This window comes from Podarcis vaucheri (genome assembly GCF_965113315.1).
Source record: "Podarcis vaucheri genome assembly, chromosome: 7".
NCBI classification, from domain to species: domain Eukaryota; kingdom Metazoa; phylum Chordata; class Lepidosauria; order Squamata; family Lacertidae; genus Podarcis; species Podarcis vaucheri.
In genome coordinates, this window is record NC_138765.1 from 66,414,628 (window position 1) to 66,427,079 (window position 12,452).

The window sequence follows — 12,452 nt, forward strand, 5'->3', positions numbered from 1 at the left end:
GTGCTAATGTAGCATTGTCCTCAAAGTAGACAATTAATCATTTCCTTAAACCTTTTCTTATCGGTCGCGGATCGATGTTGACCAATAAAAATAATCTCCTATTCCTTTAAGGGAGGACAGAGGCGGGTCCTAACGCTTTGACAAGCACTTCTGTCGACTAATCAGAGCCCCGCTCCTTTCGGGGCCGAGACCCGGAAGGCAGGACCTGTGGGTTCGAGCCCCGCCCGCGGCGCGATGGCACCCAAAGCGTTCAAAATCCGTAGCCTCGGCAGCGATCGAAAATTCGGAGTGGCGGCAAGAAGCCTGAAGGAGTTGCTCTCCAAGGCCTGCGCCTTCCTGCAGGTGCAATTGAGGTGGTTGGGTATGCAGCGGGCTTTAGGACCGCCGCGGAAATCAAGTGCAAGCAGCGGCCCCTGCTGGCGCCGCTGAGCAACTGCAGGTGCTCAAGTTGCTTGTTAATAGAATCCCAGAACTGGAGTTGGAAGGGAATCCGAGCGTCATATAGTCCAACTCCCTTCTTTAATCCAGTGAAGCGGGGTAGTTTTCCCCAAACTTGGGTCTCCACAGTTTTTGGACTACAACTCCCATCATCCCTAGCTAGCAGGACCAGTGGTCAGGGATGATGGGAATTGTAGTCCACAAAAGCTGGGGACCCAAGTTTGGGAAACACTGGTTTAGAGCAAGCAAACTATGGTTTAGGGTGGCATCTGAACAAAACCCCAGTGCTCTGGCTAGGATGAGGCCACCTCCTTGCGGAAGCTAAGCAGGTTGGGGACTGAGGACTGGATGGGAGACCACATACACACCACCTTGGGTTCTATAGCGGAAGAAAGGTGGGACATAAATGTAAGAAAAGAATAAAAGTTGGTCTGGGGAGAGGGCTGGCGGGGGAATTTCCTGTGTCTTGTGACAGCTGCCCTGACTCCATGTGCCTTGTGTCACCTTCCCAACAGCTCCCTTACACTGACTGCCGGCTGTGCTTATATGAGGACGGCACAGAGGTGACGGAAGGGTATTTTCAGCATATTCCAGATCATTCGGAACTCATCTTGCTACCCCCAGGAGAGAGCTGGCATGGCTGTGAGTAGGACAGGGAGTTTTGTTCTATTCCTCCGCCTGAAAACATCCACCATCCTCATGCATTTTGAGTGTATGCACATAACCCAGCCAACAAATATCACATAGCGTTGTATGAAATTAATAAATTATGAAATAGTATTGTTAACTGGGAAATTTCCGTTGTTGGTGAGCATGCACATTTTCTATGAAGTAGAAATTTTCTCTTTCTTCCCTTCCTTTCATGAATTACTGTAATTGGTCGCAACACAAATATAACCATGTTGACTTGGATAAATCCAGGTTTGATGCATTCAGATTAGTCAGATATTGCAAATGCTTTGAATGCTTGAGAGCCTTTTGAAAATGTTAAGCGTTTCATTATTGCTGTTAATACTGATTAAAAATTAATGCTAATTACTGATTATTTTCACAACCATTAATAATAATATAAATTATCTTGATTAAAGCAGGAACAAGCAACCCCGAATAATTTTGCACACACCCTCCCCCCCACTCTAACAACCTTGCAGATGTGAGCGAGATCCAGCGGTTTCTTGATGCCTTTTCCAGCCGAACGGACGATGTTATTCGCGCAGCGCAAGGGCTGCTCTCTGACGAGGAAGCCCCCAAGAGACGGAAGCTGCTGGCTGACCTCATTCAGACTCTCAGTGAAAATATTTCAGGGGAAAGCAGAGAGGAAGATGGGAGATGGTTCGAAGGTGAGCTCTGCCTCAGTGCCGACATGCCCCTTAAGGAGGGTTTTGTTTTTCTTCTTATTCTTTGCTAAACATTACACGTTTCATATAATCACAGAGTTGGGCGGCACCCCCAAGGGTCATCTAGCTCAACCCCCTGCGATGCAAGAATCACAGCTAAAGAATCCCTGACAGATGGCCACCCAACCTCTCTTTAAAAACCTCCAAGGAAGGAGAGTCTACTACCTTGCAAGGGAGTCTGTTTTGGGTGTGTCCAAAACCCCTTGGAAGAGAAAGCCCAACACAAAGCACTGATTCCTGCACACCTCTCAATCTCAGCTCATGCAGAGATAGTGTTATGATCTTGAGCCAAAGGCCTGAAATACTCAGGCCTGAAATACATAATCTGGGACTCTAACCACTACACCACACTGCCTGTACAGGAGTAAGATCAAATAGGGGTTCTTCGCCCCACACCTTGGGTATTAAAAAGGCTTCAGAGCTGCTTTCAGAAGGGCCTGTTTTATAGATGTGGGTAGAAGGTTAATGGGGTTTCCCCCCTCTCTCCTAGGGGTTGACTCTCGCTTTAAGACGAAGTCCAGTTACATGCGCTACAGCTGCGAGAGCAGGATCCGAGGTTACATGAAAGAGGTAAGGCATGTTTGATGCAGCCCATAGTTCACCTTTTAGATGCATCAGTTATCACAGGGAGGGCCATATGGAAGAAGCTAGTAAAAGTTTCAAAGGTCATATTTAAACAGTATTATAATGATTATAAATGGGAAGTAGCTGGGGAGTTACACAGTAGGGGACCCTACTGGACACAGGACTGTCCGATTGCACACACAAATATTTAAAATCACAAGTCTGAGGGGGTCTTATGCAGCACAAAAAAACATTTTTTGAAGATTTTGGGTGGCAGAGGGGCTAGCTACCCATCTTACATTTTCATTTGCATTTTTCTTTTAGTTAGTGGATTCCACTCAGCTTAGTTGTACTCAGAGCAGCCTCAGTGTAGTGAATGAACATGACTAAACTGGACCCATTCATTTCAATGGGTCACCTCTGAGTAAAACTTAGTTGAATACCACCCAATGCATTTGTGAACCACCTTGAAGATCCATTCAGCCAAAACATAGGGTAAAGGTAAAGGTAAAGGTACCCCTGCCCAAACGGGCCAGTCTTGACAGACTCTGGGGTTTGTGCGCCCATCTCACATCTATAGGCCGGGGGCCAGCGCTGTCCGGAGACACTTCCGGGTCACGTGGCCAGCGTGACAAAGCTGCATCTGGCGAGCCAGCGCAGCACACGGAACGCCGTTTACCTTCCCGCTGGTAAGCGGTCCCTATTTATCTACTTGCACCCAGGGGTGCTTTCGAACTGCTAGGTTGGCAGGCGCTGGGACCGAGCAGCGGGAGCGCACCCCGCCGCGGGGATTCGAACCGCCGACCTTTCGATCGGCAAGCCCTAGGTGCTGAGGCTTTTACCCACAGCGCCACCCGCGTCCCGCAAACATAGGGTAGGAATCCTCAAATACATGAATACGCCACAGCTCTGTTTGTTTGTTTCGTTTTAAATAAAGGTCGGCAACTATGCTTCCGCACTCCACCCGGCCGTCCAAGCTAAATTCAAAGAGATTGCGGAAGAGATGCTGTTGAAATTAAAGTCAGAGAGGTACAATGGCTGTTATTTTGACAGGAGAGAAGACAAGAAGGTCTGCCTTTGCACGCCAGAAGGCTGGTTCTCTTGTCAAGTAAGTTTCAAACTAGTTTCTGGTGTTGCTTAACTGTGTGTCCATATCCGGTTGTCTTAAAAAAAAGAGAGTTCTAACAGACACAGGGCACGGATGGGGAACACTTTCCAGGCAGAGGGCCACACTTCCTCCTAAGTTACCTTCAGGGGGCCGTATACTAGTTGGTCAGACTTCCCCCTTCCCCCACCATCCAGGCAAGCAAGAGGCCTTATCAGAGTTCAAGGACACAATTCAGCCAGACAAAAGCACCCAAGGTGCAGAGCAGGACTTGAGGGGTGTTGCCTAGGCAGAAATCAGGGGGCCAGATGGAGAGGCTTGGAGGGCCACATGTTCTCCACTCCAATACAGAGTTCCAAACCATCCAAGAAAAACACTGGCCACCAACAGCCAGGGGTTCTGACCTCTGGGCCAGCTGCCTAGACTTCTGATGAGGTCAGCAGATTCACCTGCATCTTCAAGCCATACCCCTTAAGGACCCCTTTTCACAGGTTCTGGTGGGCTTCAGACCCCCATGTCTTGGGGAAATGAGGTCCTAGTTCTTTGGGGTCCAAGGAAGGGACAGGCAAGGATTGTGTTTCAGAAGCAGCAACTGAAACAGTTCAGAAGAGTGGGAAGGGAATCCATGGCGGGCAATAATAATAATAATAATAATTTATTATTTATACCCCACACATCTGGCTGAGTCTCCCCAGCTACTCTGGGCAAGAGGTGAACCTCCGACGGCAGCAGCGTGAGTGGGACAGAGATGGAGACAGAGCAGGCGCTACCCCTGGCAGGATTCTCTCTTCAGCCTCTGATTGAACCTGGCCTCCGAGCTTCCCTTTGGGCAGAGCTGGATAGGCCCTTGCAGTGTCCCAACTGGCTTAGTTCTCAGTTGCATTCCTTAGAGCAGAGGTTTAGAACTTTTTTGAGTCCACGTCTCCCTTGACCACCGACATTCTTTCTGTGGCACCCCTGTGGGGCTCAGAAGCCCAGTTATGTCACATCTTGCCTGCAGAGCTGGCAGCCTCTCACCCTTTTTCAAACACCCTCCCTTGTGGAGCATTCCCTCGGCCTCCTTTCCACTCCTCTCCTCTCGGGAGTCCTCTGGGCAGCTGCCGCCACTGTGCCTGGTCTCTTAGCTGTCCCCTCAAAGAGAGGTACCTCCTCACACTGCCCCACAGGGGCCTGGGACTTGTCTGTCCATTCCCAACAGCAAGGGCTGGCGGATTGGCTGGGTGGGCTCCCTCACCTGCTTGCTTGCTTGCTCCAAGGCCCCAGAGGCACCATTCACCTGTGGAGCTTGTAGCCAGGGCTGCTGCAACAAGCAGCTGTGCAAGCCTTTGGGAGGCAAAGATGTGAGAGGGAATCAGGAGGGAGGGAAGAGGGTCAGAAGCCAGTGTTACTTGTGGCACCCCTGAGCATCTTTCAAGGCACCCCAGGGTGCCACAGCACAGTGATTGAAAACCACTGCCTTAGGGTTTAGGACTCGGGAGACCAGGGTTCAGATTCCTCCACTCGGCCTCAAAGCTTGCTGAGAGTTGCTGCCTCTCAGCCTAACCTGCTTCACAAGGGCACAGGAGGGAGCTGTGATCCTCATTCCATGACACCCTGTCCCCTTGCAGAGATTTATTAAAACTTGTTTATTTTTATGTAAATTTATGTATTCCCTTTTCTCCATGAACTCTCAGCTTCAGTTTTTATTTGGTTTGATGTTTTTATTATGTTTTTGGATATGCTGTAAGCTGCCCAGAGTGGCTGGGGAAACCCAGCCAGATGGACAGGGTATAAATAATAAAATTACTGTATTATTCTTTCATGCTGTCGTCTTTCCGCAGGGCCCTTTTGATACAGAAAACTGCCCTAGCCAACACTCTATCAATCCGTATGGGAACAAAGAGAGCAGAGTCCTCTTTAGCACCTGGAACCTCGACCATGTGTAGGTACAAGTGCAATATCTGAACGGGCATTTCCTGCTGTTTTGGAAAGGCAAAAGGCACCGGAAGGCAGACTGATTTCTTCTTAGTTTGGGGTTGGACAACCTATTCCAGTCCAGGGACTGTGTTGCTAAGCAGGCAGCCTTCTGGGGGCCACATTACAATGCTGGGTGGGGCAATGGGTGTTACTTTAAAATGAACTTGAAAAGCAACAGCCCTGAGCCCTGAGATTCAGGACTCAGAATTCTGCCATTTCCCCTGGGTTTGCACAGAACTTGCACTGCCTTGGGTCCCCAGATATTAACATCCATAGGGCTTGCTTTGTTTCAGAATTGAGAAGAAGCGGACGGTCCTCCCGACGTTAGCAGAAGCTGTAAAGGGCCGAGACGGAAGGGAAGTGAACTGGGAATACTTCTACCAGCTGCTGTTTACCGTCCATAATCTGAAACTGGTGCACATTGCCTGCCACAAGAAAGCCTACCACAACCTCAGCTGTGACAAGAGCAAGATCTACCGAAAACGGAAAGGGGTCCACAAGATCCGGAAGTGACACCCCCCATTTGCCAAGGGACTGACTTCTAGGTTGTGGGTTGATGTAACTTTTTCCTGAGCACTTGGGTGGGTGGTCTGGCAGACAAGCCTTTATTTTGTGGAGTCCCAATGCCTTCTTGGCCCTTGACCTCAGTTCCACGTGCCCGTCTCCATCAGGAGGAAGGGCACACATTTTTGAACTCTCGAATGCTGGCGACTCCATTGATTTCCCTGATGTGGGTGCCTATTGGCCAGGGCCCATGCCGTCACCCAAGTCAAACAATGGATTCTTCTTCACATCCTATGGGGATTTTGCAATGTTTAAATGGAAGGATCACTGTTTACCTATATGAGTACTCGTGTGGCGGAAGTTCCACCATGCAAAGCACGGGGAAGCCCTAAATCAAGTAGTAGAAACAGAAAATGGCTTCACTGCCTTATGTTTTCTGTGCCATTTTCAGCCTGGCTTATCCTGCATACTGCAGAACGGAACAGGAAAAATAAGAAACCAATCACATATGCTGGAATCCTTCATTTCAAGCCCAGAGCCTGTAAAGCCCTGATTTTATTTCTGTAGCATATCTAGCTCTCCTGTCTAGTCCTAAGCATGTCTGTTCAGAAACAAGTCCTACACATTTAGGACAACTGTATGCTCCCCCCCCAACTTCCCCTTCACGCCAAGCCCTATTACCTCTTCAGCTTCCGAACCTCCTCCTCCCAGTCTTCTTCCTCATTGTTGTCCCACCAATCCCCTGGCTCTGAGCCTTCTTCCCTTGGGGATTCCCCAGCTGGTTCCTCCCACCATTCCTCTGCGTCCAACAAGTCCAGGACACAAGGCGTGTATCACATGCAAAATGTTGGTTGCTAGCCACGCAAATAGAAAGGAGGACAGGGATTAATGCAATGAGCACTGTGATGTCACACAGACAACTGGTTCTCTAAGCTGTGTGGGATAATGCTTAGAGCGACCGGGGTCAAACTCCCCACTTGGCCCCACTGGCTGACCTTGGGCCAGTCGCTGCCTCTCAGGCTAACCTACCTCACAAAGCTGTTGAGGAGATTAAATAAGGAGGGGGGGGAACCATGTACACCACCTCAAGCTCTTTGGAGAAGAATGTGGGCTATAAACACAGTAAATAAAATACCTCCCAATTACTTTTGGGGAGGGGCGTGCAGGAAACAGAGGTGGTTTCCTTTCAATTTGACTCTAAATCAGGGGAGGATACCCTAAAGCCCTCCAAATGTTGAGACCCCAGCTCCCAATTTAGCTTGTTTGTACAACCAATTGTCAAGTATGCTTTGAGTCCAGGAACATCTGGAGGGATGCAGGTTAGCCTAACTTGCTATAAAGAGCTAGACAGATTAGTGGAGGAAAGGATTATCAGCTGTAATTAGCTAAGGCGACTAAGAGGAGCTAAACTCTGAGAATGCCTGGTTTCCAGATGCCCATTTGGAGGCACCCAACTTGCTGCTGTAAGACGTTTGAACAGAGCAGCCTTCCCCAGCCTGTTGCCCTCTAATGTTGGACTACAACTCCCATCATCCCTGATCCCTTGCTGGGTGGTTACTGGGAATTTATAGAGCTCACAACATCTGGAAGGCTGGATTAGATGACACATCTATTATCCAGCAGGGCTCTTCTATTATTTCTCAAAATCCTCTGCAATAGTCTAGGCTTCTATGGCAGATCAAATGGGGTAGAAGCTTCCCTGAGGTAGAAAATTTGGTAAACGCCCCCCCTCCCCTGCTGCCCAGCTTAGCCCTGTGGCTCCTCAATTTCTGCACCGCTCCTCCATGTTGTGTTTTCCGCATGTGCAATAAAAATTAAATAAAATCCTGCCAACACAAATAACACTGTCATTTGGGAACTATCTGACAGTCTTCCGTTCATTAAGAGCAACAAAATCCAGAGAGCAGATTTCTCTTCTCTGGCATCAGCCGCTTTGCAACATGAACTAACACAACTTAAGGGCTCTATAAATCGTTTTTAATTAGTTCTCTACTAAGCTTCTGCCGTTCCAGGCCGCTGCCTCGCAACCTGGGTGATCAGCAGTGCAAGAAATACTGTAGGCAAAGTGGATCATTACCTCTTTGGAAAAGGAGGCTGGAGGGGATAGTCATTCATACTGGAGCTAGCATCTCTCACTGTGCCTGAGAGATCCTGCAAACCCTCCTCCCAAGCTTGCTGGTGCAACCCCTGAGGTCTAAGAGCCTGCAGGAAGTTGCGAAGTGACCCCACAACTCCCACCTTCCAAGCTTGCATTCTCACAGGAATCAAGATACTGACTTGTTTCCCCCACACATGCTGCTTCTGGGAACTCTTTGCTCTTCTCCCCTTCTGGGAGTCAGGAGTTGTTCGTAACAAGTGCTGTCAAAACTTTCTGCTGACTTTCTGCCTTTGCCTCGCACGCAGTCTGTGACTTTGCCTCCAACATCTGAACTGGGCGGGTTAACTTTTTCAGAAAAGAAGATGCACTTCTCTAGAAGATGCAACAACGGTGGTGAGATGCACATTTGCGTCAGGGAAAAAGAAATGGCAGCTACTGAAGGTGACCGGGTCAGTGCTCGGTGCTCAAGCGACTTCTTCCTTTTCATCGTCGTCATCGTCCTTGGCTATGAAGTGTCCCTTTCTCAGCTCTCGCCTGCTGGCAGACACCCGGGAGAGAGGATGGGCTGGGAGGTCCTAGGAAAGGAACAAGCCAAGAGCAGACTTAATGCATGGGCCAAGGTTGCTTCAGACAGACCACTCGGGGCTCTGTGTGACTCCAGCTCCCATCAGCCTCAGCTAGCATGGGATCATGGGAACTGTAGTCCAACAGCATCAGGAAGGTACCATGTTATTCCTAGAATGCATAAACATCCAGGACAACCGATTAGACATGTAAAGTTTCTGGAAATTGTGAAGCTGTGGAAAAGAACTGTTCCCCCTCCATTCTCCCCCTCCCTGGGAAATTTGGGGGGGGGGGGAGGGAATTGAAAAAAAAAATGCATTTTTTTAGCACCCTTAATGGATCAAAAGTCACTTTGTTACTGTCAGGGCTGCCTCAGGTCTCAGCTCACAAAAGACCAACGCCAGGCTCTTCTTATATACAAGGATGTTTATTGCAGTTCATTATCGGTTCCACAACCGGAGCGCGCAGCCCCGCGTCTCTTAGGCTAGACGTTTGAAGTCCCCTCTGAATCAGTCCCGCCCCTACACCAGCTTAAGAGGCTTTTGCTGGTCCACCTCTTCCTGTCTTTCCTTTTCCGCAGGGTCTTTCTGCCCCCCTGGGTTCCTTCCCTCCTGCTCTCTCCTGAAGCGGATTCCTCAGATGCCTGTTCCCCCCTCCTTCGTGCTTTGGGGCCAGGCTCCTCCTCCGGGCTCTCTCCATTTCCGCGCGCCTCCACATTTGAACTTGGCGCGCGTTCGCTACCCCTGACCTTCCTCTTGACACTTACACTACTCCCTGTACTACTCTCCGCCTCTTCCGGCAGGACGTCCTGCCCCGATCTCCTTCCCCTGTCTCCATCCTGCTCCGCTCCGTGTGTCACACTGGGAACTCCACTCTCTTCACTTCGTTCCTGCTGGGAAGCCGGCCCCGATCTCCCACTCCTACTCGGGGTTTCCCTGCTGCTTCCCTGCTCCTGGCAGGTCCCCCCTGTGACCCCCCTTGGCCTGACTAGGGGCGCCCCCTTCTGGGAATCCTCCGATTCACTTGAGAGACTCATGGAGGACCTCAAGTCATTGTCATCCTCTTCCTCACTGTCCTGGGATTCTTCCCCATCGCTCTCCGTCTCCCCCCTCACCTGTGCCTCTGTCTCTGAACCCCTGACAGTTACTTTAGGAACATAAAATGTATTAAAATATATAAATTGGTTTGCCATCAAATTATCATGTTTGATATACTAAAAATGCAATTTATTCAGTCAATGATTACAAATTGAATTTACTTTTTAATTTCCTGAGAAAAATAAAAGTTAGAAATGGAGCTACAAGCTTCTGAACTGCAAAGAAACTCTTTGGCATCTCTTTCATTCTGCTGGTTTATATGAACCAGGCAAATAAAAACAAAAACTTGATAAATCAACAACATTTATAGTAAAACAAGAAAATAATTATCTATTCTTGGTTGTATTCAGCTATGTCATAGTCATGAGTAGATCCACTGAAATTAATTAACCTAAGATAACCATTCAATGGAACTACTTTGAGTAGGACTAGCATTGAACACCACTTTATGTCTCCCTCAGCCCTTCAGTGTCAAACCGACATAAAACATTCATTTCCATCAAAAAAGGGAGCAGTTAAGTGAATGACAGGTGGGCAACCTCACCCATACTTAAAATTTAGCTCATGAGACTAGATCCTAATAAGGAGCCAAAAAGCTCCCCTACCCAAATTTATTAGTTGTCTCAGAAGTCCTACAAAGACATATATTTTGGGCACCCTTGAAATTATTAGCTGTGATGACTATGTGACTGTTTTTAAATGTTTTTATTTTTAAAAATTGTTTTTCTTTCTCTGGTTTCTTATGGGCAGGATATACGTTTAATAAAATAATAATAAATAATAATAATACGAGAGCTTCCTAAATGAGTGAGATTTGGGTTGTAGCCATAACCCCAAGCTTCCTTCTGCTGACCCCCTTCCCCTACCTGCATAAACGCCACACTGCCAAAGAATCGGTCTACTGGCAGTGGCTGGTTGCTGTCCTCATTCAAGAAAATGCTGTTGTCCAACTTGAAGCCTTGACTCAGCACCTCTGGCTCCATCTCAGAGTCGTCCGACAACCGAGCTCCACAGCTCTCCTCTTCCTCTTCTTCTTCTTCATTCTCTTCCTCCACATTCTGGACACGGGGCTGGAAGAGGGCTTTGCCATCCGTACCTGACGCTGATGGCTTCACTTCAGCCTCCAGCATCTCTTCAGCCATCTGAGGAACCTCCTTCCCTTCGCTTTGCAGCATCATCTTGAGGTGTGGAAACTTCACGCCTGAGGTGGCTTTATTGGCTGTCTCTTTTGGGAAGAGAAGGTGGCTGGTGCTCGCACAGAAATTGGCTCCTTGTATCTCCCGTTTGGCCAGGCTTTTCTTTTCACATTTTAGCTTCTTTGAAGGACGTTTGTCAGTTGCTTTGCGTGAAGGACCCTGTTCGAACAACAACAAAAAAGCCATTGAGACTCAAACCTCCACATCAAATTGATGATAAACAGAAAAATGAGTTTCAGTTAGCCCAGAACAGAGATAGGAAACTATTATTGAACTCTCAGGCTCAAATCTCACCCAACTCAGCAATGACCCAATTCTGACCCAGTCCCTCTCAGCCTCGTAGGGTTGTTGAGAGGATGAAAGGAGAGAGAACTCCATATGCCCCTCAGAGCAATTTGGAAGGAATGATGGGATATCAATGACAAAACAATTTTTTTCTTACTAACCATCATCTCTACAAAGAAATCTAAGATTCTGCAAAGCAAATATAATAGATCTATCTATCCAAGTTAAGCCCATATGAAAATCCTGAAATCTTATTAGAATGGACTTAAAGAGACAGCAACGCAATAATTGGACTTGGACGCCATAAGGCCTGGGTTCAAATTCCCCTTCAGCCACTGACACTCCGGCTGATCTTGAGCCATTTTCTCTTGGTCACAGGGGTGTTGTGAGAACCCTTCATTGGGAGAAGGGTCACCCATGTGATCACCTTGAGATATTTAGGGAAACGATGCAATAAGAACACATGAAACAAAACCTGTTTATTACTAACCCGGCGACCAATTCACACAAACACGTGACAATTATTTGCATAAATTAGCATACGCACAACGGGCAGCCCTCTATGGTGAAGCATCCCTAACGGCCACCGCCAACCTGCAACTATTTAAATGTATCAATATATATTAGCATATGCAAATCAGGGTGGAGCAGAACCTCCACCTTCGACTCACACTCCCGGCCCGCATGGAGAAGACGGTCTGTCCGCAACCAGGTCAGGTCCGCCAGGCACCATCACCAACTTCCGGCGGCACGCAGAGCTACTTCCGCAGCCTCCCCGCAGGGAAAACAGCCAACCAAGATCAATATTCAGGCTCCTTCAGAAGTCACGGCCGCCATTTTATTCTGTGCGCTACGTCACTCCGCCCCCAGGAAAGCGAGATCATCGCCATCTTTGTTTAGGGCACCGTTGCTCAGAGACAAAAATCAAGCGTCTCTAGTCTCTTCTGTGTTTCACCCCACTCAGAACTTATAGGGATGCCGCCTTACCCTCGCCGTCTGTCTTTCTTTTTACTACTATTAACGACGAAACCAGGACTTCAGGAGGTCACACTGAGGAAAGAACGGACATCTTTTTCGAGGGCAACCGTGATGTCTGGTGACGATACAGGAAACACAGAGCCACAAAAAGTATAGAGAGACACGATCTGAATCTCACGTTTCACAAAGACTCCTTTCTAGCCCGCTAGTGAGAAATCCTAGGTTTTAGGCTAGGTGTGCTATAAGAATTCTAAGGTCCCACATATAAAA

General features: G+C 48.2%; 2 protein-coding genes across 3 annotated transcripts; one reads left to right on the top strand and one right to left on the bottom strand.

The window, feature by feature from the left end:
• The first annotated feature begins 125 nt into the window (after positions 1 to 125).
• On the top strand, positions 126 to 7,814 carry DFFB (DNA fragmentation factor subunit beta). Its single transcript, XM_082233436.1, has 7 exons — positions 126 to 342; positions 954 to 1,080; positions 1,590 to 1,778; positions 2,326 to 2,405; positions 3,337 to 3,507; positions 5,325 to 5,425; positions 5,754 to 7,814. Exons 1-7 carry the CDS (start codon positions 235 to 237, stop codon positions 5,971 to 5,973), a joined length of 996 nt encoding a protein of 331 aa, XP_082089562.1. The 5' UTR covers positions 126 to 234; the 3' UTR covers positions 5,974 to 7,814.
• Positions 7,815 to 7,919: 105 nt separating this feature from the next.
• On the bottom strand, positions 7,920 to 12,048 carry LOC309538144 (UPF0688 protein C1orf174 homolog). Of its 2 annotated transcripts, none has more exons than XM_082233438.1 (3): positions 11,876 to 12,048; positions 10,590 to 11,078; positions 7,920 to 8,637 (listed from the first exon to the last, which is right to left on the bottom strand). In XM_082233438.1, exons 1-3 carry the CDS (start codon positions 11,888 to 11,890, stop codon positions 8,527 to 8,529), a joined length of 615 nt encoding a protein of 204 aa, XP_082089564.1. In that variant the 5' UTR covers positions 11,891 to 12,048; the 3' UTR covers positions 7,920 to 8,526. The 2 variants fall into 2 exon arrangements, with proteins under 2 accessions (XP_082089564.1, XP_082089563.1); XM_082233437.1 differs by lacking the exon at positions 11,876 to 12,048 and adding an exon at positions 11,752 to 11,875.
• Positions 12,049 to 12,452: the final 404 nt, after the last annotated feature.

Excerpts from the sequence above, each read along its gene's own strand:
- DFFB (XM_082233436.1), top strand. The coding sequence starts at position 235 with ATGGCACCCAAAGCGTTCAAAATCCGTAGCCTCGGCAGCGATCGAAAA. Across the intron at positions 1,779-2,325 it reads AGATGGGAGATGGTTCGAAG|GGGTTGACTCTCGCTTTAAG; the intron begins GTGAGCTCTGCC and ends CCTCTCTCCTAG. Across the intron at positions 3,508-5,324 it reads AAGGCTGGTTCTCTTGTCAA|GGCCCTTTTGATACAGAAAA; the intron begins GTAAGTTTCAAA and ends GTCTTTCCGCAG.
- LOC309538144 (XM_082233437.1), bottom strand. The coding sequence starts at position 11,778 with ATGCTTCACCATAGAGGGCTGCCCGTT. Across the intron at positions 11,079-11,751 it reads ACCATAGAGGGCTGCCCGTT|GGTCCTTCACGCAAAGCAAC; the intron begins GTGCGTATGCTA and ends TTGTTCGAACAG. Across the intron at positions 8,638-10,589 it reads GCAGTGTGGCGTTTATGCAG|GACCTCCCAGCCCATCCTCT; the intron begins GTAGGGGAAGGG and ends TTCCTTTCCTAG.